General features: G+C 40.1%; 1 protein-coding gene across 1 annotated transcript; it reads right to left on the bottom strand.

The window, feature by feature from the left end:
• Nucleotides 1-116: 116 nt before the first annotated feature.
• Mcr (Macroglobulin complement-related) lies at nt 117-26144 on the bottom strand. The gene is made up of 33 exons (XM_064038346.1): nt 25917-26144; nt 24868-25355; nt 24411-24591; nt 23709-23880; nt 23099-23211; nt 21342-21482; nt 20773-20998; nt 20103-20332; nt 19453-19617; nt 18919-19143; nt 18579-18756; nt 17833-18008; nt 17396-17506; nt 16828-16968; nt 16187-16336; nt 13620-13759; nt 12979-13142; nt 12341-12492; nt 11347-11424; nt 10927-11103; nt 10205-10387; nt 9539-9775; nt 8837-9021; nt 8267-8369; nt 7734-7910; nt 7304-7405; nt 6801-6987; nt 6228-6454; nt 5205-5366; nt 4309-4502; nt 3699-3873; nt 3064-3169; nt 117-2762 (listed from the first exon to the last, which is right to left on the bottom strand). Exons 2-33 carry the CDS (start codon nt 25329-25331, stop codon nt 2557-2559), a joined length of 5628 nt encoding a protein of 1875 aa, XP_063894416.1. The 5' UTR covers nt 25332-25355; nt 25917-26144; the 3' UTR covers nt 117-2556.
• Between the last annotated feature and the right edge of the window lie 111 nt (nt 26145-26255).

The following is a 26255-nucleotide window of genomic DNA, read 5'->3' on the forward strand; positions in this document are numbered from 1 at the left end:
GTGTTAAAGGAAATTGTTTATCTCCTATCTTATCAGGCCACAATGTTAAAATTATCTTATAAGAATCTTTTTTAAACACTATGGTATTGGTATTGGGTACATAAGAAAAACACATGACATTTTTATTAGATTTTATTTGGAAATAAATCTATGACAATAAACCACTCTCCTACACTACAGAGAAGCTTTGTAACAACTTAGGAAGATATTACACACAAATACATAAAGTATAAAATCAGTCATTGGTAATTTGGACGGAAACTACTTAAGTAACATGCTCACATTGACATCCAGACATGAGATTCACAATATTAATTCTTTAATATATTATATTTTTTCCTCTGTTATAATTTTGGACGGGACATTTTTGTACACAATGTCAAATATCTAATTTATTGAATATATGTGATGAATGTGGCACTGTAATACATAGAACTAAATAGGTACTCTCAGCTACCACAATTATACAAAACTTATTCTAATCATTAATTAATCCATATAATTACAAATCAAAGTATATTTTCCATTACAATTACTATTTCAAATAAATTTTAATTATATTGTCCTTATCAATAAGGCATTACGATTGACATTTTTGATATTTTATTGCTTGATCAATTCATTGTAAATAATGTACAGTAGTTATAAATATACATACCACCTTTTCAACACTTGAGATTTCATTAATATCAGATGGCATTACATTACCTACTGCACACTATAAAATAATTATTTTGAAATACTATAAAGACTTAAACTACAATATTTACATACAATTTTTGCATGTTGCCTTCATATAAAAATATTCGAATCAAGGCAAGGACGCATTTTATGCTATTTATTGATCACAAAATTTTCTCTCTTTCCAATTGATCCAAATTATTTGTAGATATCGATATGTAAGGTATATTCGATCTATAGATTATGGGTTAGTTTGTACAAGATATAAAACTAAAATCAGGTAAAATAATAGAATAGAAATAATAATAAAAGTAGAATAAAAATGCTGTCAGCACCCGGGACTGCAAGCAACATTGAGATTTCATTATGTCACCATTAACTCTTACTATGAGTTAATTAACGCTACATAAATGGATTGTTCTTGGGCGAAAATATAAACAACATGATTTAGCTAAATCATACAATAAAAATGTTTTATGTGTACAGTAAAAAAAGTGGATTTGTCGAATCTAGACGTGAATTGCGTTGCTACATGTTGTGATAACTTACCGACGTAGTTAAAGAATTATAATTATTCTCTAAGGCAACAACGCAATTGACGCCTAGATTAAATCTTAAACTACAAGATGAACACATCTAACTAACACTAAATATTGGAATGGAAAAAGGAATCGTGGTTGAGGGGTCCCCTAAAAGATACGTCACGGAATGGGCGGGAAACCAAAGTTTATAATCAGCAGGTCAGGCAAAAATATATTGGAGGAGATCGAAAATTATCAAACTGAGGCATCTGTGTCAATTGGTTCAAATTGTTATTTCTACTGTTTGGCAAACAGTTATATACTCTTCGCATTGAAGGCTAACTTAAGTTTCTTTGTAATTTATCTGTCAATTTCATCAATAATTGAGGCGAATGACAAACTCAGTGATTTACCTAAGGAATGAGAATTGGGCCTATTGGTAACGAATCTTACAAATACATATATCAATAGCTGCAAAGGAAATAGAGTAATTATTTGTTTTTCCTTGTATAAAATGTAAAGATTCAGCAGGTTTTCCTTAATTAACTATGAGGCAGTTCTTAGAGTTCAAGCATGTTAGTTTAGATGTCTTTGTAAATGTTAGTTCGGTCTTCATTTGACTACAGTCACTAATTGCTAAACGGTGGTTAGTAAGATTCATAGTTAGCTGCAATACACTACGATACTGAGTGAATCATAGATATTTAAACAAAAGCTTACAGCTGTACAAAATATTAAAGGCCGACTTTTCTTTCCCCAGATAATTTTTACCTGAAGAATATGTTTGACGTTTTCATAGCTGATAGATTGTAAAGAAAATATGTAAAATCGCCATAGTTATTCCTTAGATGGAAGTTAGTTGATGTTTGAAAAAATCGGCCTATAAAAGATCTATCATATTTTTATTCAATCACGACTGGGTTGATAAAGTATTTCATTACTTTAAAGACCTCACCAAATATAGTATATAAAATAAACATAAATTCTGTATATATAGAAAATCATTGTTTTGATTAAATCAACTATAGCCAATGAATACTGGGACGAATGACATTGGTCATTATTACATAACCATTTTATCAATAAATACATTTAAATATAAAAAAATATTATAAAAAAGAAATATCAGTTTTTAGCTGTCCATGAGAATCAATTATACATACTATCTACATAACTATAGATAGCTAGTTGCAATCATAAAATGGCTTATTTACAGATTGACTCATACACTGTTGAGAAATGTTATTCTTAAAAAAAACCTGCAGTATAAACACTGAAATATTTTTTACAAGTCATTCTGTAAATAAGTCACAAACTTTTGGTATATATTTTTCACATTTTCTTACATACGTTCTTATGAGATTCCGTACAAGTCATGGTAGGGTCGTAAGTACCGCGTGAGTGTCACAATGACTGCCACAAGTAGCAGTGGAGTGGCGAGGGCGGTACGTAAGGCGTTGTTGTATATCGCGCAGTACGGACATTGTGAAGAACCACATACTTCACAAATGTTGAGGAGGTAAGTTGGGAGTGCGTCGAATATACTTTCGTTGAAACGTTCTGTGGACAAAAATATCATAGTTATATGTTATGATTGCGATGGGAACAATTTGTGCTCCAATTGTAGTACTAGACTGCCTCGCCTTTCTGTCAGACATACCTAATGTAAAAAAAAGAACCATTCGGAACTTCTCAGTACTATTGCATATTTAAAGCTCGCCTGATACTTCACATATATCACTGACAAAATGTAGGAGTACATTTTTTCCCAATCTTAATTTAGGTATAACAATCTTGCCTAATCTTTCAAGAACTGAATACTGATTGAAGGCCTAACAATCCTTTATATTTATGTACTTACCGGGTGCATAGTAATCGTAAACGCGCATCGGTAGATATCTGGACATGTTAGCGACGGGGAACCAGCGCTCGATCGTGAAGTTCACGCAGGTCTGCTCTTCAGATAACTGTGAAACAAGTATTAAGAATGTTTTATCCGAGCAGAAGCATATGAAGTGTTTGTTGTTGGGCGGCATAGTAGATTTGTTAAGGACAAAATTAACCACTACACTGCTAATCGACTAACTTTACACTAGCCAAGATACGACAGCACCTTATCGCCCCTATGTATACTCTGTTCACTACCTAATGAAGTATCTTATGTACTCCCTCTATGTAATCTTTATGTTCTCTCTTATATAATCCCTTATGTACAGCATGTAAAAACTCGAATATGTACCACTCCTATGTACTCTCTCGCTTTCGCTTTCCAAGACAAGCATCAGGGTCTTTCGGGGCTGCGGGATTGCTCGAAAGAGTTCCCGCGGCCCTGGTACATAAAAGGTCTACGACGGAACACGACGGTTTTTAGTCAGTAAGTCTGACACTCCCTCACCGCTGCTAACCCACAGCGGGAGGGGTCATTGATGATTTATGACGTCGTTAAAAAGACAAGCATTCGGGATGAGTTGATAAGGGTTATGGTGAATAACTTACATAGTCGAAGTAGAAGAGCACTTTGGTGGGCGTGTACTTGGCTCGCTGCAGCGTGGGCACGCGCCGCGACAGCACGTACGCGTCCAGCCGCTGCTGCTGCAGCATGTAGCCCGTCGGCACTCCCACCTCCAGCACCGCCATGCCCGAGCGAGGGGACTCTTCCAGCATTGTCCAGCTAAAGGAATAAATATGAAGTTACAGTATCACTTTTGGCTTTAAGTCTTTTTGGTATATGCAAATGACATCCCAGTAATCTTTTACGAGTCAGGACCTCTGAAACTTAAAACACCTGACTAGGCTGCAGGATGTTCGGAAATCTTTCTTCAGCTTTATTTTGTGAAGACCCAAAATAGTTGAAGGCTAAACAGATGATGATATCCTTTGATATTAAATAAATATGTGCGTGTATTAAACAAAAAAAAACTCCAGAGTTGTAGAAAAATGGTATCTTTAAAAAAAATGTGTGCAAACATAAAGTTAAACATTTTACAGGGATAGCGAGTAGTGCGAGTATATTCACAACCAATAACAAAAAATGAGACGCGCAACCGCGACCTATAAATATGACCGACTTTGCGGCTTTATGAAATTGGTCAGTGGTTCCGTGTACCTGGCACAGGCCTGCACGTGTATGTGCGACTGGTTCCTGCCGTAGTAGTGGTGCGAGGCGAGCAGCGAGAAGCAGCGCGCGGGCGGCGGCGTCTGGAAGCGCGGCGTGTCCACGTTGTACTGCACCGACAGCTGCAGGATGGCGTAGCCGGCGCCGCGGGCCGTCACCTTCACCGTGCCCCACGCTGACGGGATCTGGGGAACGAAAAACATTATTAACTGATTGTATGCCGCTAATTAAAAAAAAAAAAAACCGGCATACAAGAGGTTGAGACGTAAACACATGGGTCTGTGAGGGTGGTACGCGTGGTGCTGCTAACAGAGCGGATCGCGGACTCTCCCGGACTTTGGAATGATCTAGTTCGACACTCGTAGGGCTGATGAGCAACGGTTTGAACCAGTTCGAGCGCGTCTTTTGCGCGCCGGGCAGCGACGACTCTCAGGAAGCGCGGGGCGATGCCTATGCTATAGCTATGGCTTGTTACAAGCTTGCATCACTAGATATATTCGTCTACCGTAACTGTGGCGCTAGTGTATATATGTATCCCACAAAGTGACTTCGCAAAGCAGCCCGTAGTCTGGAAGTTGGTGATTGATACACCCGTGCATCGAAGAGCACGTAAATGTCGATCCTGCGCCTGATCTCTCTCCGGTGGTGTCAGATTGCCGTCCCATCGCGCTATGAAAGTAAAGGAATAGTGAGTGCGCAAATGCTTGTGCACTATAATATGTCCTGCGCAGCTGGCTGATCACCTTACATGAGAACAGCCGCCTTAGACGATAATCGGCTAGGAGGATATCATCATGTACCGGGGCCGCGGTAACCCTTTCAAACAATCCCGCAGCTCCGGCAGGATTTGGCCGGTAGTGGGTCCGCTTATGTATGTGTATACTCACGTCCACAAACTGCATGACGGCGAGGTTGTCGTTCCGCACGTGCAGCGTCCGCGTGTCGCCCGCCAGCGCCACCGCGTCCACCGCCACCGACAGCGACGACACGTCGCGCAGACGCTTGCGGTTCGTGTACTCGATGAGTGCGCGGAGGGCTATGTATGTGTCCTGGGAAAATAGAAAGGGAATTTGTTGATCGGTAAACGTTAGACATTTACTTTTGTAACCTTTTGAAACAGTCCTCTTATTACCAGTGTTTATCTTACACCTAAAGGACTACTCCATATCTTCCTAGGAATGGTTCTTAAGTCTCCAAAAACTACTATAAATCACTCAAAAAACTTAATTATATTCTTTTTGTGATTTTTGCTACAATTTCGCATTATAAAACACATCAACAACGACATCGATAAACAAGGTGTACTTTTAGGGTTAATATGTATCATCTTATCTGCGTAAATTGAATTCGAAAATTATGTAACAATGAAATCAAGAACATATTATATAAATAATAAGACAAACCTAATAAAAACATGCTCTTTACCCCAGTAGCTGAGACCACCTTCGGGGTTGGGAGGAAAAAAACCTTTCCAAAGAACATACCTGAGTAGAAGCCCATCCGCCATCCTGCAGGCGCTGCGAGTTGAGCCACATGACGATAGGCTCGTTGTTATCCTGATGGTCCATGCAGGCGAGCAGCGCGTACGCAGTGGCCGCGATGTTGTTCGAGTCGTACTTGTACGGTAACCGCGGGAGGAGGAACGGCTTCTGGTTCTCCATCTTGTACGGGGGTTGGGGCACTGGTTCCTGGCCCCAGTAACTGGTCCTACACCCAGTAGCTGTTACCTGGCCCCAGTAGCTGTTACCTGGTCCCAGTAGCTGGCTCTTGGCCCCAGTCACTGGTTCATGGCCCCAGAAGCTGGTTCTTGGCCCCATAGCTAGTTCCTGGCTCCGGTAGCTTGTTCCTGGCCTTAGTAGCAGAGACTGTCTGTGGGGTTGGGTAGAAGAAAACCTGTCTAAAGCACATACCTGCGTAGAAGCCCATCCACCATCCTGCAGGCGTTGCGAGTTGAGCCACATGACGATAGGCTCGTTGTTATCCTGATGGTCCATGCAGGCGAGCAGCGCGTACGCAGTGGCCGCGATGTTGTTCGAGTCGTACTTGTACGGCAGCCGCGGCAGGAGGAACGGCTTCTGGTTCTCCATCTTGTACGGGGGCTGGGGAACTGGTTCCTGGCCCCAGTAGCTGAGGCCACCTGTGGATTGAGTTGTATTATAATTTACATGCAGCCATTCGAAAGCAACGAGGACACAGCTACGTCTAACTTATTAAATTTAGTGGTTTATCCGTCGAGCGATTATAAATTATGCATGTACTAATGATAATGATACACTTTAGATTTGCATGGATGGATATTTTCCTCACATCGTATCAAATACCTACATAACTTTGAATACGGAAAATTATTTTATCATTGTGTCACATAAACTTTTTAAAATTTTAGTAATTTTTTATATAATATTTTAGTTCAAATTGGTGTACATAATAAATAATGTATTGTATCTAGTATCTTGGTTGTATGTGTCAAAAGACCTTCGTACCTTCATATCTCTGCCTCCGCTTGAGCAGCCTGAAGGCATGCTCGGAGCTGGGCGCTTTAGCATGTGTGAGCGCGTGAGCTACCAGCGCCAGAGCATATGGCGAGCCGCACTCGTCCAGCAGGCGTAAGTGCCGCTCCAGCCAGCGGATACCGCGCTGTTGTGCTGATGACACGCGAGCACTTAGACCCTGAGAGAATACATTAAGTAATGAAAAAAAGCTGAAATTCTTCTCCTTAAGACCCACTCCTTGCAACAAGGCACCTAGCTTTTGATGTATTGTGAAATACTAGGATTATGATCAACTCTATATAAACAGGTTTCTTCTTTTCTTACAGAACTACCTGTATTAAAAATAAAGCTAAAATGATCTGTAAGACACTACTAAATTGCCCCCAAAAAGTCTGGAAATGACCATACTCTTTAGAGTAATATATCTATATTTTTTTATCTATATGTATCACCAATATTTTTTTATCAATTCAATTACGGTAAAACTAACTTACCTCTCTCACTCCAATATCCTTGAGATTCTTAACAGTTTCCAGCGTGATGACCACTTGTGCAGTCAATGTGATGTTTCGTTGCATTATTATAGAATTATTTACCTGGTAGAAAAAATATGTTACAGTGGTCTTAAATACTGGAAACAAAATAGGAATCTAACCAGTACCTACACTTCTACATGATCAAAAACAATAAAATATTATTTAAATTTTATCAAGAGCAACTTATTTTTACATAGGACTAAATTTTTCTATGATTGTAAATTGGACTGTTACAACATCAGGGTTAAATTAATTTGATGAAAAACTACCTTTCATAGGAAAAAAAACCTAGAGCGTAGAAAGAAGAACATTAACATGTTTTGAGATTTTCAGAACTATTATTATACCTCACAGTAAAACATTAACATTAAAACATATAAGAACTCACTTCAACAGCACTCGGATCGCTCCACCCCGCGTGTCCAAACGCCTCTCTATACAACGTACTGTTCTTCGGCACAACTATGGTAGAGTTATCATTCCTGTTGGGCATCCACGTCACCTCGTAGAACGCACCGTCGGGCGTCTGGTGGTCCAGCACCCACGATACTGCCATGGATATCACCTAAACAGTGGGAAATAAGTTAAGATATACATACAATAAATACATCATACTCTGTGAGGCCTTTTCTTTTCTTGTAAGGCACTGGTACGCAGCTACATCCGGTTAGACTGGAAGCCGACCCCAACATAGTAGGGAAAAAGGCTCGGAGGATGATGACTCTGTGAGGCCTTTTGTGTAAGAAATCTAGACTTATGTTAAGTTTTTAGAGATGAAGAAAATACTAATCCTTTTTTTAGACGTCTGTTACAAATGATATATTATGAAGAAAAGTGTGCATCAGCAAGGCTTGTAACTGTACATGACCAACAATGTACAGTCTTAATAAATGTAGCATGTATGTTGAGCCTTTACTTTACCTCAGGATCAATGTATATGAAGTTCTCCCACTCGTTGAAGGACGCATCTTGGAATATCTTAGCGCAGAATGATGTCAGCCACACACTAGACGCTGATTGGTTCCTATTAAGTAAAACAAAAAAATAACGTTATATTTTGTCCGGTTTGTTTTGTCTTTTTTTTTCAGTAATTTTTAAAGCTAGATAAGATTGTAGTTGGAATATCTTAGCGCAGAATGATGTCAGCCACACACTGGATGCTGATTGGTTCCTATTAAGTACAACAAAAAAAAATATACGTTATATTTTTTCTGGTCTGTTTTGACATTTTTTAGCAATTTTTAAAGCAAGATAAGATTGTAGAGGTATGTGGTCAATTTGTGACAAAAACGTTAGATTACGTTTCCATGTCTGTTCTTTTTAGCTCCTTCCACGGTTCCATTTCCGCACCTAGTGGAATAGGAGTTGCCTTAAACAAACACTAGTTCTGCCAAATATAAGTAGCATGCTTCCTAGTAGGCGTAACTAATTCGATGTGCCGAAAATTGCTGATGATCTTTCGTATGTATTTTGACGTCTATTTTTACTTACCAGTCGCTACGGAACAAACTGAAGGAGCCATCGGGCTTCATGAAGGACAGCTGCCTCTGGTACAGTATGTTCATGTGGTAGAACGCTTCCTTCTCCAGAGTGCGGTTGCGCTGGTTGATCAGCCGCATGTACAGTGTTAAGTACATATTCGCTGCGAAACTGAACATGTTCTGTTCTGCTGAGTCCTGGGGGAAAGAAAATAGATTTTATAAATTTTTAAAACAATTATATTACCAAAGTTGAAGTTTATGAGAGTTATAGTTACAGCCTTTTTATCGTCCCACTGCTGGGCACAGGCCTCCTCTCACACGGAGAAGGATTGAGCATTAATCACCACGCTTGCTCAATGTGGGTTGGTGATTTCAGACTATATAGTCCAGGTTTCCCCAATGTTTTCCTTAAGTTTATGAGAATTTACCCTTTTTTTGAAGATTGACTTCACTAAAATGAAGGGGTGATATAACGTTTTTCGATACAACGGAACATGTTATGAAGTATTTATGTTACTTACCATGGGTAGATGCAGTAAACTGGTAGCATTGACCGGCATGGTAGGGAACAGTGGTCCCACTACGTCTCCGACGATGGATATCCTCGCCCGGTTGGAGCCGAACACGTAGTATCGGTCCACTTCGTAAGGGATGATAGACTGACATCACATTTACACCTACATAGCTATTATGAAGTATTTATGCTACTTACCATGGGTAGATGCAGTAGACTGGTAGCATTGACCGGCATGGTCGGGAACAGTGGTCCCACAACGTCTCCGACGATGGATATCCTCGCCCGGTTGGAGCCGAACACGTAGTATCGGTCCACTTCGTAAGGGATGATGGGCGTTTCAGTAACGTTGACGTGCATGTATTGGAAGACGTATGCTCGGTTTGAAAGGTCGAGGAGAACTGATTGGTGACGGTATTGTGGTAGGCCGTCCGGCTGTTGGGAAGAAAATTATTGCTTAGATTTTTTTATACAGTTCTAATATAAATCTTACCATTTAATAACAGGGTTACTATTTCAAGATTAAATTACAAAACATGATTACAAAGTAACTGTTTACTGAAGTTTCTTTTCCTTATTATTCATGTGTCCATGGTTCAAATCATTTTATGTGGCTGTTTCTAAAACTAGTTTTTCTTGAAATATGTCGCCATCGATTATATTGGATTAGTACTTTGGCATTGAGTTGTTTGATACATTATTCGGATTACTTTAGCATTAAGTTGTTGGATGTACAATATTTTGGCGGGATGTCTTCTAGTTGTAATTTGTTTTTTTTTTGGGTAAACGTCACGAGGCTGACTCAACAGCGCTCAAGCGTTTTTAGCTTTACATTTACCGAAAACATTAAATGATACAACCTACCTCAACAGTAATCTTCTTTACATAGTGATGCTGTCCCATGAGAGTAGACGCATGTAGCCGCACGTGTATGTCTCCGAGGCGGGTGGGCACGACGGGCACGTAGACGGTGGCGGCGTCGCCCGACGTGATGTACACGAAGAACTGGTGCTCGCCGAATGATGTGCGAGGATTGTAGGAGCGGACCTGGTGGGGATGCGTGTATATTAGTCGGTGATTTGGAAAATTCGTGAACATTTCTGTATATAAAAAAGAATACATGTATTGATTCGTGGAGTGACATGCAGTTGTAGCCATTATCAACACAAACCAAAATAAAAAATATTAAGCCAAGCCTAGTCTTACTACCTCCAGTAAGATGGGTTTTTTGAGCCCAATTGCCATGGTGGTTGGCGTGGAAATGTAATTTTTTTTAGGGATAAAACGCTTAATTGTTGTTTAACTTTATTATCCAGTCCAATTCTAATGCAATATGCTAGCCCTGACAACTGAGCAATCAGCTAGCAGCCATTGCATAGACAATAGAATTAACACCGTGTACATTACAAAATAAGACTTATGGCCAATTTCATACATAACATATTTTGATAGCCTATCAGGAATTTATCTCACAGATCAACCATAACTTTTGATGTCACTTGGGCCTTGGATAGCAATATCTGGCAGAAATTATAAGCAGTCACTTCTCGGTAAGCAATAACACTGGGCCTAATTTCAATACTCACAATGCCATTCTCCTCAACATGCACGAACTTATAATCCGGCGAAGCTGCCAACACGACGACCGCCTCGATGTCTTGAGGCTGGTAGTTGAACACCACCACGCGGAGCCCGACCTGTTCCCCTTGGCGGCACTGTTCGGGACCTTCCACTTTGATGAAGAATGGAAGAACGCCTATGTACTGTGGAAAAAGTGGATTTATTAAAAAAAGCTAAAAAATGTATATACTACTAACAAAAAGTATAACAAATGTCACTCCAGTATGTTTAGAAGTGTAATTACGAATGAAAAATATGCATAATGCATACAATATGTAAATTCGCGGACAATGTACTGGCAGCATATTAACATGGACAGTATGACTGTAAAACCAAACTTAAGGCTTAAGAGTATTAAATAGTTTAGAGTACGAAATGTAACTTACTCTTTTAGGTTCCGTCAGCATGCCAAGACCAAGACTGGGAGACATACTAAATGCAGACACTATCCAGTGAGCAGGTATCTAAAACAAAAAGATAAATACTATAATCAAAGTGGAATTCATCCCAGCAACATAGCTGTATATGACTATTATATGATTTAACTATTATACATTCCAATATATAAACAAAGTATTATAGTAGTTTTGTTATTTATCTACTAGCTTCCGCCCGCGGCTTCGTCCACGTAGAGTGTGGTTATATCGCATTTCCAAGATAATTTTTCAAAAGTCCGGGATAAAAACTATCCTTTGTTTTTTCTCAAGATTAACTGTCTCTGTACCAAATTTTATTAAAATCAGCTCAGTGGTTTAGACGTGAAAGCGTAACTGACAGACAGACAGAGTTACTTTTGCATTTATAATATTAGTAGGGATTGTTATTTATCTATGAAAAATGCTTTTAACTTATATTAAGGTTGATTGTTTAGCAAGAATTCCTTTCTCTGTAATAAAGTGTCCATAGAATTTAGTACAATACTAAATGTTACATCCTATAAGTGAGGACTTGTAATTGGCTCTCAGATTTACTTACTGTTCCCTGTCTGTGTTTTTTAGCTGTTAGTCCTCAATAGTTTTTAAATAAATAATACACATTACCTGCGGCACATCGACAGTGAAGACGTAGCGGCCGTGTGGACCGATGTTGACGTCCCGCCACAGCCACACGTTGTCGTACTGTCGCTGCACGCGGTTGAACCGGAACTTGCGGAAGTGTGTTAGCTCGAACGACTTGTTTATGTATGTAATAATGATTATATTCACATTACCTGCGGCACATCGACAGTGAAGACGTAGCGGCCGTGTGGACCGATGTTGACGTCCCGCCACAGCCACACGTTGTCGTACTGTCGCTGCACGCGGTTGAACCGGAACTTGCGGAAGTGTGTTAGCTCGAACGACTTGTTTATGTATGAAGTAATGATTATATTCACATTACCTGCGGTACATCGACAGTGAAGACGTAGCGGCCGTGTGGACCGATGTTGACGTCCCGCCACAGCCACACGTTGTCGTACTGTCGCTGCACGCGGTTGAACCGGAACTTGCGGAAGTGAGTCAGCTCGAACGACTTGTTTATGTCCGTTTCACCTGTACAAAGTTTATATTGATAAGCTAAATGTGTATCAATAAAGTTAAGTGCCAAGAAAAGGCAAATTAATGGAATAAACTGGTTTTATATGGTACATTAAGACGACCATTCCGCCCATTGTCATCTAAACTTCTGAAGAAACAATTACTGTGACATATAAAATGGGACATTTCTTATGCTCTCCCTTATGAACTCTGCACAAATCGAGACCGATAACTATTTAAAAGATATAATGAAACGCAAAAGACAATGATCAAGCAAGGAACAAAATAAATAATACTCATTTACGTCTTCAAACTAAGAGGCAATCTAACTATATTTTCAGTAGAACATACTCTATTTCAGCAACTTACTCTATAGTATACAACCTCATTGCCGTGTTTCCTACTCTGATTAATTTTAAGGAACTTAGGATGTTCACCTCATTTATGCACTTTTCAGTACTTACTCTATACTATACTACCCATTCTTAATTACAAACTCACAGTTAGATTCATCAGTATGATCAGGACAGTCGTACACGCCGTCACACTGCTTGGCGAGCGGGAAGCAGCCTCCCTCCAGGCACTCGCCGAAGCCTTGCGACACGTTGCACGTCGTGTAGCGACGCGTTACCGGCACGTCGCTGAACACTATCAAGCCTGCGTACCTGGGGGATAATGTTTAGTTAGTAATCTTACTCTAAGTAACATTTAGAGCACTAAAATCGGCGAAAGGAAGGATTGTAGGAACCAGAATCATAACTCACAAAATTAGCTTATATAATCTCAAACAACTCCCAGTACGAATTACTTTCTGTGAAAGTAGGATAGATAATTCCCCGTCAATAAAATGGTGTACTGCCTCATATTGTCAGTTCTATTTTAACTTACTTGCTATAAAAGGAGGTTCTCAGCTTGAATTTTGTTTTTCTGTCTTTATTACTCGACTTCACAAAGACCCTTGGACCAATTTGGAAAATTCTATCTTTTCCTAGATATTTTTTTATTTATTGATGAAAGTTCAAAATATAATGGTACATTGGAGGACTTAATGCCAGTCAACCATGTTTCTTTTAATAAGAAAAAAAAATAGCAGTAAAAGCTCACAGAAGGCTTATCAATACCTATAGATAAAAGCTACTTACTCAAAAGTCCTGTTAGCATCAATGCCGAAGGTAGACGAAGGGAAGTAGACGAGATCGTCCGCGTCGCCGAAGTGCGAGCGCCACGTGTACGCGAACGTGCCGTTCGTAGACTCGCCGAAATGAGACATCTTTGATATCACCTGGTTAAGAAATAATGTGGATTATTATTAGTAATTTCATGTTTGAGGACATCATCAAAAAAAATTATGGTACTTGCTAAATTGGAAACATTCTCTTTACCTGAAATCAAAAAATATTTTTGTCGACTGCAGGTGAAGGGGAACAGTCAATACATAACTGAAATAGCCAATCCACCTTCATCAGTTAGCAATTTTAGTTTTTAAGAAACTTCTGACTTCACATTTTAATACTATGATTACTGAGAAACATTCGAATCTAAGAACAAACTCAAATCAATTTACTACAATCTGTTTTCTATAATTTTAACAGATTATTTTTTAACTTTGTCCCAAAGTTCATTGTTGATTGTTGTTTTACACATTACAGTAGTCTATTCTACGCATAGAACAGTATTTACCTTAGCATAAGTGAGCTCGTTCCCGGCCTGCATGGTGTAGAAGGTGTTGTCGATGCCCGACAGCCCCACGTATGCGCCGGGCTCGCCGTAGATGTCTATATATCGGTGTTTACCTTAGCATAAGTGAGCTCGTTCCCGGCCTGCATGGTGTAGAAGGTGTTGTCGATGCCCGACAGCCCCACGTATGCGCCGGGCTCGCCGTAGATGTCTATATATCGGTGTTTACCTTAGCATAAGTGAGCTCGTTCCCGGCCTGCATGGTGTAGAAGGTGTTGTCGATGCCCGACAGCCCCACGTATGCGCCGGGCTCGCCGTAGATGTCTATATATCGGTGTTTACCTTAGCATAAGTGAGCTCGTTCCCGGCCTGCATGGTGTAGAAGGTGTTGTCGATGCCCGACCCCACGTATGCGCCGGGCTCGCCGTAGATGTCTATATATCGGTGTTTACCTTAGCATAAGTGAGCTCGTTCCCGGCCTGCATGGTGTAGAAGGTGTTGTCGATGCCCGACAGCCCCACGTATGCGCCGGGCTCGCCGTAGATGTCTATATATCGGTGTTTACCTTAGCATAAGTGAGCTCGTTCCCGGCCTGCATGGTGTAGAAGGTGTTGTCGATGCCCGACAGCCCACGTATGCGCCGGGCTCGCCGTAGATGTCTATATATCGGTGTTTACCTTAGCATAAGTGAGCTCGTTCCCGGCCTGCATGGTGTAGAAGGTGTTGTCGATGCCCGACAGCCCCACGTATGCGCCGGGCTCGCCGTAGATGTCTATATATCGGTGTTTACCTTAGCATAAGTGAGCTCGTTCCCGGCCTGCATGGTGTAGAAGGTGTTGTCGATGCCCGACAGCCCCACGTATGCGCCGGGCTCGCCGTAGATGTCTATATATCGGTGTTTACCTTAGCATAAGTGAGCTCGTTCCCGGCCTGCATGGTGTAGAAGGTGTTGTCGATGCCCGACAGCCCCACGTATGCGCCGGGCTCGCCGTAGATGTCTATATATCGGTGTTTACCTTAGCATAAGTGAGCTCGTTCCCGGCCTGCATGGTGTAGAAGGTGTTGTCGATGCCCGACAGCCCCACGTATGCGCCGGGCTCGCCGTAGATGTCTATATATCGGTGTTTACCTTAGCATAAGTGAGCTCGTTCCCGGCCTGCATGGTGTAGAAGGTGTTGTCGATGCCCGACAGCCCCACGTATGCGCCGGGCTCGCCGTAGATGTCTATATATCGGTGTTTACCTTAGCATAAGTGAGCTCGTTCCCGGCCTGCATGGTGTAGAAGGTGTTGTCGATGCCCGACAGCCCACGTATGCGCCGGGCTCGCCGTAGATGTCTATATATCGGTGTTTACCTTAGCATAAGTGAGCTCGTTCCCGGCCTGCATGGTGTAGAAGGTGTTGTCGATGCCCGACAGCCCCACGTATGCGCCGGGCTCGCCGTAGATGTCTATATATCGGTGTTTACCTTAGCATAAGTGAGCTCGTTCCCGGCCTGCATGGTGTAGAAGGTGTTGTCGATGCCCGACAGCCCCACGTATGCGCCGGGCTCGCCGTAGATGTCTATATATCGGTGTTTACCTTAGCATAAGTGAGCTCGTTCCCGGCCTGCATGGTGTAGAAGGTGTTGTCGATGCCCGACAGCCCCACGTATGCGCCGGGCTCGCCGTAGATGTCTATATATCGGTGTTTACCTTAGCATAAGTGAGCTCGTTCCCGGCCTGCATGGTGTAGAAGGTGTTGTCGATGCCCGACAGCCCCACGTATGCGCCGGGCTCGCCGTAGATGTCTATATATCGGTGTTTACCTTAGCATAAGTGAGCTCGTTCCCGGCCTGCATGGTGTAGAAGGTGTTGTCGATGCCCGACAGCCCCACGTATGCGCCGGGCTCGCCGTAGATGTCTATATATCGGTGTTTACCTTAGCATAAGTGAGCTCGTTCCCGGCCTGCATGGTGTAGAAGGTGTTGTCGATGCCCGACAGCCCCACGTATGCGCCGGGCTCGCCGTAGATGTCTATATATCGGTGTTTACCTTAGCATAAGTGAGCTCGTTCCCGGCCTGCATGGTGTAGAAGGTGTTGTCGATGCCCGACAGCCCCACGTATGCGCCGGGCTCGCCGTAGATGGCCACTTCAACCCGCTCGCCCGTCCGGTGCTTGCGGTTGTTTATGAATACCGTGAACTGAGGGGAATATAATACAAATGGTGAGTTGCATCTATAAACTATAAAGATAACCGGACCATTTTCAGTTGTCAAATCGCTGATTTGACCAATGAGTGGCAAGTACCTGTATGGCTGGTTATAGACCGACATACTGGCTACCATATTCCTGTGTTTATAAATCCCTAGTGGCTGCAATCTTCATGTTCTTACCATTACACTAGTTGAAAGTATAATAGTTTAATTGTAATTTTATTCTCTTATGTTTTTTTTTTTGCAATTCTGTCATGATCATGAGTTATTGTATGTATCAATACATACAAACTGTAATACCATAATATTTTAAAAAAACAGTAAAAATTTAGTTTCTTGTCCGTTCTTCTCCATAGGTAGCTTACTTTTGGGATGGGCAACTAGAATCAAACTTTTCTATATTTTTGACATTCATAAGTGCTTGTAAAGGCCTAAATGAAATAAATGATTTGACTTTGACAAATATGGTGTATACGTACATTGTTCCTGGAGATGCCGTTGACGGGGAAGGTGAGCGAGTCGGCCAGCACCGTGGCGCGGCGCGGCGCCGCCCACACCAGCACCGTCGCCACCGGCGCCATCTCCGCCGACACCGTCACCGCGAACGTGCACACTCCCTCCTGTGCCAGACATACAACAACATTAGTAAAATAACACATTACACAATTTAAAAAAGAAACAAAATTCACTGACTTTGAATAAGACAACGTGTGGACACAATTCCCGACAGATTTTCACGACGTTTACTTTTACATAAACAAAAATACTGCCTATATGCGTATTGATTACAGCAGTTTCTTTTCAGATGTCTTCGAAAAAAAAAACGATTTTCTTTATACAGGTCAGAGCTCTCGGTGCTATGTAAACTCGTGCCATGTTGAGACAAGTGTGATGGTCAAATCACAAGAACAGGGCCAGTATAATATCATCATCATCATCAGCCTATCGCAGTCCACAGACATAGGCCTCTCCAAGTGCACGCCACTGAGATCGTATATCCAGTATAATATACAGTAGATTAATTTCGGAAGCAACATATTCAGTTACCTGCATGATCTCGAGTCCGCTGGTGAGGATGATGCCCTTGGACATGACGACGTAATTGAACGACTCCATGTAGAAGTTGCTCTGCACGTGGAAGATTATGTACTCGCCCACCTGTGCCGATTTCAAACATTTTTGTTACTATCAAAATTGCGTTGTGTGTGTTATATCGTCAGTGCACCATCAAGAATCGCTGCGGCACGGCTCCTATGGAGCCAAACATCAAAATTCGTGCCGCCAAGCCGAACACACCAAAGTACATCTAACGCCTACACCACTAAGGCGGAGGTCAGACGCTGAAGTACCCCCCGAGAGTACAGCTGCTGGAGTCGCGCCATAACGCCAACTTTAAGGCGTTCGTGGTGCGAGTGCCGACGTGTTTCCTGCACCTCGTGTTGGACGAGAACTTCTGGCCTTGTATAGTCCTAAATCTCCCTTACCCTAGCATCAGTGGTGCTGGTAGAGATGCGTATATGCTGGTTGTTGGCGCTGTAGTGCGCCACGAAGTGCACGTCTGCCGTGGCGTGCGAGCCCACCGCGTCCACCAGCTGAGCGCTGAGGCGGACGCCCGTTATACTGTTCAGAACTTCACGGTAGTTCGGATCGTTTTGTAGTCCTGGGGGAAAAGATTGTGGGTTAGAATAGGATTATGTTCAGGCATCAACAAATTATGATTCCGCTATTTAATCACGCAATATGCTTTTTTATAATTTACTAGCTTTTGCCCGCGGCTTCGCTCCCGTCAACTGACTTCTCTACTTTACCCTATTTTTTTTTTCATAAGAACCTTCTCCTGACAATAACAAACACAACAAAAAAAGAATTAGCCAAATTGGTCCAGGCGTTGTTGAGTTATGCGCTTACCAACACATTTTGCGATTCATTTTTATATTATAGACTAGCTGGTGCCCGCGACTTCGTCTGCGCAGGTTTAGTATTACGAACAATATGTTTACAAATTGTAGCCTATGTGTTATTCTGATGTATAAGCTATATTATTGTAAAGTTTCATTAAAATCCATTCAGTAGTTTTTGCGTAAAAGAGTAACAAACATCCATACATACAAAATTTCGCGTTTATAATATTAGTAGGATTATAAGTTCTGTGACACATATAGTTATATATAAACTGTGCTTAATCGTCTAGCTATATGATCTAACTACATGGCGTACAAATTATACTTACTGAGCAACTTATAAAGATCCAGCTTGAGATGCCATACAGCATCACTGCCAGGCACAAGGGCAGGTTGCTGTGGGTCTACTGCCCCACCTCGGCCTTCCACTTGTACGTGTACTTGTAGAGACACGCCTCGCGCCTGCCACGCGGGGAGCGGGGACCCGTCGTGGTACGATACTACCATCTGTGGGGACCAGGGTTAAGTTTTAGGCCAAATATATTTTTTCCGTTAATTTTTTGTTCCGATAGTTACACTCAATACAGAAAAGGAATGCTATAATGAATGTTAAAATGTGAAAAAATATCTCCCTCAAATAAATTCCAATAATACAAAAAAAAAACTCACATAAACATCAAAAGGCATAGACGGCTTGAAAACTTGGGGGGTTCCACCCAAAAAGGTGACTTGCAATGACGAATTAAATATCCTGGCGATGCTGTAGCCCTCGATGACCTCGTCGAGGAAGGGGTCACCCACTGACGCCGTGATGATGACCTCTACTCCATCTAAGGTCGGTACCAGCTGGGATAGTTCCGACATGGGGTACTTGAAGTCGTAGGTGCCGTTGAACTGTGAGGAAATGATGGAAATGGTGTTAAATATAGATGACATTTTCTAAAAGATATTGGCAAAAAATTTAAATTGTACCCAACTAAGATTTTTTTGGTAACTCTCCTACTTAATTCAAGTAACTGCTACTAATGGCAGTGCAATAGAGAAAATCAAGACTATTGAAAACTAATACCCATGTTGAACTAAACATAGTTCATAGAAGGAACACCTTCAAGAATCCATTATTTCCTTTACTATTTCTCCTACAGCATCTCCCCTATTTATATATTTTCTATAAAGAACACAATAACTTATTTAAATACTCACAAATCTGAGATACGGCAGTTGATCATAATACGGATTGGAATAATAGTTGTTGTATGAAGAAGTAGTAGTATATGTGTTGTAGTTGGGATTGTTAACGTTCGAGTTGTGGTCGATCGCGTACTGCGTCGCGTCCGGCTTCGGCATCCAGAACGGGTATTTTTCATCCTGGGAGAAATAAATTTAAGTTAGAAATCTATAGTTTGGTTCAAAAACATCAATTAGATCCACCAAGCCAAACTGTGCAGTTGGCGAAAATAGGGACCAACAGTTGAAAGCAATATAAATTGGTACTACCAGAGTAAGAGGTTTTTATTCATAAATTCAAAATAATCTATACTAATATTATAAAGCTGAAGAGTTTGTTTGTTTGAATGCGCTAATCTCAGGAACTACTGGTCCGATTTGAAAATTTCTTTCAGTGTTAGATTCCATTTATCGAGGAAGGCTATGTATAAGTTACTATGTTCATTTTGGACTCATCAACAAAATATAACTAGCATTGCTGTCACGATCGCAATAAGGTATTGCTCAGCTTACCCAATGGGTCCATAAAGAGATTATTTAGATGTTAGAAAACTTTTATTGATTTTAATAAACGGTTATTTCCATAGCGGTAATTTAAACATAAATCATGTAAAAAATATACTTACAAAATTAAACATCCTAGTAACGACCTTCTGCTGATCATACCACCAGTCCGGCTGCTCCAACTGATTGGGCTGTCCGGGCAGATACCTGGTCTCCGTGCTCACCGGCCGACCGAACTCGTCCACCATGGTCTGTCCGTAGTTGTCGTACTGCTGCTGCTGGTAGTTCTTGTCGTATTGCTGTTGGTAGCTGTCGTTGTAGTTGTTGTTGTAGTTGTATGGGTTTTGACGTACTGTGGAGAGAATTGGTTTGTGTTACTCAGAAACTAACTAAAAAAAACCTGATAGCCCTACAAAAGCTTTTTCGATGCGTGAAGGTAGTTGCACAGTTCCAAGGACTGGGTTTCATGGATGAAACTCACACTCACTCCCAGTTATGAAATCACATTTTACGTGCTTTGTAACGGGTGTTGTCTAGCTTTTGATCATAACATTAAAAATTAACACACAAACAGAAACATTTGGTGGCAATGGATCGCGACAGAATCCTATAAATATTAGTTATGTGAAAGGTTCTATACATGGATTTTTGTTAAACTTTATACCAAAAGCCAAAAGTACTGAATGGATGTTGATGAATCCTGGCTTATTGAATAGTTAGGAAGCGGATGACCACCTCTGCTACAACCAATAACGTTTTTACAAAAATAAAAAGATTCTCCTACCAACTCACCTCTAGTATACTGATTAGTCCCATATCCACTAGCTACGCCATACTGTCCTCTATTGTTGAACTGTCCCTGCGTATAGTACCGCGGTCGGTACTGCGGGATGGGGCGGATGGTCGCCTTGAGCGTCAGGTTGCCGCGGACCGGGGCTCCGGACGTGTAGTTGGCCATTATACGCCCGTGGATGAACGGCTCCGTGTTGAAGAAGAATGCTGGCATTGTTACGTTCACCTGGGGAGTATTGTATTGTTAGAGATTTGGTTGCTAAAAATGGCGATTATGGTCTACACCGAAAATACTAACAAGAAAATGTGGCAATAATAAAAATCTTGACTCTGGCTTTGGTTGATTTTAGATACAATTTCACGATAGAGTGACACAATACGAGATTGAAATTCTTTATATTCGATGTGAAGAACTTATTTAGGAATCATTTTGGAGTGAATCCAAGTACAAATAGCATATTGAAAACCCTGTTGATTTTTATAAAATTGCTATTTTCCCCTAACAAATCAATTTACATGGCTTAACTTTCCTATTTTGTATTCAGTCAATAAAACCTCAGTGCACATACCTCATATCTGGTCTGATAGTACTCCTCGACCAAGAACTGCGTCTCCTCGATCTGTCCGAGAGCTTCGACGCGGATGTACCACTCGCCGAACAGCGGCTGGTCTGACATCTGGTACTGCAGACTTACTGTGCCGAAGTTACTCTGCGAATAAAATTGATGTTAGACATGGAACCTTGGTAAAGTAGGGTGAATAGTAGATATTACTTAAGGATCACGACATGATCAACCTACTATTGTAAATGTAAACCACTTAGTTCAGAAAATAAAGATTTTGTATTTGTATCAAGAGAACACTAGGTTTTGCTCATGTAGGTTTTCTTTTTTTTCTAGAATTCTGCAGTCCTCCTAATATTCTAGATATTTGTAAAAAATATACGTTTGTTACTGTTTCACGATGATTTTGATTTATTTTTGAATGTATGAATGGATTTTGATAAACGTACTCGTTTAGTTCAAAGGAACGCAGGCGAAAGCTAGTAAAAAGTTCTCATATGTACAAACTTAGAAAATTCATCTTTTATTTTACTCTCTACCAATCATCAAACACTCGCCTCAAAGTTTATAAATAAGTATAATTTTGAGTGCCTACAAGCGCATCTTTACGTATGCACCTAAATTAACATCTAATAAAAGAATGAACTCTTGTCTGACCTTTATGGTGTAAACATTTGATCATGTTAATTTAAGTACCTATACAAACAAATAAAGTAGTGTTGGAAATACCTACCTGCACTATTATTATTAAGGTAAGTCTAAGCAAAATGCATTCAATAATGGTTAAATTGAGTGGCGTTTCAGTATTCGAAGGTAAAACATACAGGATTAGCAGTTTTTGGTGTCGCAATGGACTTGCAAATATTTTTGGGTTAAAAATAAGGCTTTTAATTGTACAATGTGATAGCCTTTATATATATTGGAAGAAAATTTTCCAGATAGGCGGTCCATAGCCGGTCAATTAATCGTGCAACAATACGATAAATTATTGTGCAATAAAAATTACTCTCTAAAAATCTTCAATGTTAATCATTATATGTACGTCAAATTTGCACAACATCGTAACATTGCGCAATATTTATATTTTGCGGTTTAGAGACTGCTTAACATAGATTCCTTTCCTGACTATGACGAATGTATGCATACTTGCTATAGGTACGTTACTATGTTAGCAGTAACAAAACTCAAGCTATCCAGTAGCACTTGAGCACAGTTTGCGCGAACAATAGTCTATCCAAGTGGACTAACTGGACTATCCGATCGGGTGGCACAATGCGACATTATTCACGTATTGTGATACCATCAATCTTGTTACCGACAAGATGGAGCTACAATGTGGTAATGTGTGTCTTTCAATGATATATGTATGCACTTTGTGGTTTAACTTTAGTTTGCGTCTGATATGTAATAAAAGGTCATCTACATAATATGTATGCTTCTTTACTTATGCCACAAAAATTGAAGAATTTTTTATTTGAACGCGCTAATTTCCATCCACTGGGACAATTAGAAAAATTATCATGAGGCAAGTTTTTATCTCGGAAATACTTCTCTGACGGCAGCTAGTTACGAGATTTGGATGAAGAAGTTTTTTGTGGAAAATATTATGTTGTCTTCCAAAAACTTTAATTGAGTCTTTGAGAAAGGCATGCATTTATATTGAATGAAATTTCCTCCTTTTCTTCTGTCGTGAGTCCCGAAGGCATTTAATATGTAATTTTTTACCATACTTTATGAACAAATGTAGGGAAAGGTTTGCATACCTGTCTAGAGAGCCACCTCTTCATAATACGCCGGTTGGGGTCCAGGATGAATACGTCGATAGCGCGACCGAAGGCTTTCAGCTCCGTGTTGATTGGTATCACGCGGAAACGAACTGAAATTCAGTAGGAATGTTAGGCGGAATCAAATGGAATGGAAGTTTACATTGACTTCAATATTTTCTATGAGATATTTGTTAGTAAAAAAGTAAAAATAAAATTTTTGTCAAAACCTTGTGTCTAGAACTCATAAGAATCTACCCATATAATATCTGGCCTTCAGAAGCTAGCTTACTATTGGAAAGATGCACTTGTGATTAACAAACAATGTTATCAAATCTTTAAAATCAATTAAATGCAAATGCAATTAGAGGAATATTGGAACCTCCTTCTACCATTGTTTATCTTGTTACTCAAGATTGCGATCCCTGACCAGTATGTACACAGGCTTATATTGACGATGTTTTGCCATATGGATGTGTACATGGAGATGAAAATATCCCACATCCATCTCTAGGGTGGATTGAGTTATCAAATAAAGTAACTAACATAACTATATTTTATATACCTACCTATATAGCTTTTAAATATTTATTTTCCAATATAAACTCACCAGTCTGTCCCTGCATATAAACAGGCTTGTCCATCTGTATGAATATGGTCATGAATCGCCTGGAGAAGGTGAGCTGCGACTCATTGATGAAGGCGCGGCCTCCGAACGGCGTGTCCAGGTATAACCCTTCGACTCGCAGCTTGTAGTCTCCTGGTACTGTTGTTGGCGGTACCTAGGGTAGATTAACAGTTGTATTATCATCGGCAAGGATATTGAGCCCTGACCTTCACGTGCGCAGAAATGCTTTATTGGTTTATTGCCATAAGTGTACGGTGCACAAAGCGGTCCCCACACCACCGCCGAGAGCTCATTATCCGTGCCGATAACTATACTTAGTTGTTAGAGGTGAAAATTGTCCACTGCTGGACAAAGGCCCCGCTTAAACTGGGGAGATTTACCCATACTCATCTCACTGGGCAAGTGTGCAATAGTTGTATTGTACATACTAAATTATAAAGGTGTTATACGAAAGTGTAAGTCTTGTCTAAGTTTATTATACGAAATTCAGGAAGGTTTAGTCTGAATTTTGTTTAAAAAAACGACTTAAATTTTTATTTTGTTGAGTTATTAGCGTGGCAATGTGTTTTAAAATAGAGCTATGTGCTTGAAAAGCCGATGAAAAAACACTTGAATTTTCGATGTATGACTAAATTGAACAGTCTGCTGTCTAGAATATAACATACATAAACAAAAGAAACTTACTCTCATATTCAATATTTCAGGAACACCCTCTTTCACCCTCTGGTTAACATCAGTAATTTCAACCCCATTGCAGGAGATTGAGGCCCTGATAGTCATCTGCATGCGGGCTTGCAGTATGTTCGCTGATATCTTGTAGATCTGACCCGGCCTCACCATCCTAGATGCCACTATGAAGTAGGTCCTGGGAAATTAATAACCAATGTTGTACTAAAAGTTGACTGTTAATGCTAATTAAATTGGTTGTTTCATTAAGAAGATAATATGCCAGAAGCTACAATGATTCTTGTTTAGAAGATATAATTCTTGTTCTTAGAAAAAGTTTGCATGATATTTTAAAATTCCCCTTAAGAATATTTTCATATAAAATGGTCTCTAAACAAGCTTTTTTTGCCCATAAAATATATACAATTTTAGTTGCCCTTAATAATTTACTATGTAAAGTGGCAATGGTACTTACGCTTCATTGATAATGACACTTTCATGTTCCAAAGGAGCACCTTTAAAGGACGTGCTGTATGTCCTGCTTGAGTCCCAGGGCCTCGGCGTATTATCAGGAGTATACTGGTTAGAGTTGTAGTTCACATCTTGATTGTACCTCCTGTCTGCCTCATATTGGTTCCGGTTTGTGTCATATTGACTTCTGTTTGGGTCATACTGACTCCGGTTTGGATCATATGGACTCCGGTTTGGATCATACGGACGATTCGGATCATATTGTTGGGTTGGATCATTCTGATTACGGTTCTGATACCTCCTATTGGGGTCATACGGGTTGTCATACTTAGGGTCTGGGTTGAGGTAATCATTTGTAGGGTTTGTCTGACTTATATCCGGATTGTATGTTGGAGATGCATAGTCTTGTGATGAACATAGCTTTAATACTGTTGTAGATAGTATGTATGTTAAAAATAAGAGATTCATAATTCAGTCTTTGATTTTGTTTGCCTGTAATGTAAGTTAAAACTTAAGGTTAACACAAAAATGGACATTATAATAAGTTATAATTTAAAAAATAAATACATAGATGTATATTTATGTAGAAAGCGTGTATGATAGGAAGTATATTTAATTGTGGTACTAGTATTAGTTTAATTTTACTAATATTAATGTTAATAAAACGTGAACAACAGATATTGTTGTGTTTAATTTAACAATAGGGCTAGATGACCGACAGCTATACGATACGTGAATATACTACTTTATTAAACTATGATTTTAATAAAATATCTTTTTAAAACAAGTGGCACATAAAGTTGTAATAGCTGCATGTAAGATCTATGTAAAACCAAACGTATTTGATAGTTATTAAAGATGTTTAAATTAACATTCGAATTTGCGACAATCGTTGGCCAACGTAAACAACAACTATTGTCAGTTAAAAGTTCAGTTAATTATGTAACACCGATCACACATACCAAATTATAGCTAAATATATAAACACTGAACGAGTTTAATACTCGATTAACCTTAATTTTAATTTAATAATAAAATTAACAATCTCTTAACCTGAAGTTAACGCCCATGGATACTCTCCGACTTTATATTTTGAAGAAAGTAAACAAACACATTTGCACTAAAACTTCACTATACTACCTATAAACATAGAAAATCACAAAATTTAAAAGAAAATCATTTAAAATAAGTTTAATTCAAATAAATAAACAAGAACGTTAACAACGTCCCATTACTCACTTCATTCAAGAAAATGCGATTGTCGCGCAGCCGCACTTCACCACGCCCGGCTAGTGAAAAAACCGGTAAGTTCCGTTAAGGTATCAACTTAATCGTAAATTGATAATTCCTAATCGTTGCATTTAAAATACTGTTTGTAAATTTTAAATAGTA

This window comes from Helicoverpa armigera, chromosome 15, assembly GCF_030705265.1.
Source record: "Helicoverpa armigera isolate CAAS_96S chromosome 15, ASM3070526v1, whole genome shotgun sequence".
NCBI lineage: Eukaryota > Metazoa > Arthropoda > Insecta > Lepidoptera > Noctuidae > Helicoverpa > Helicoverpa armigera.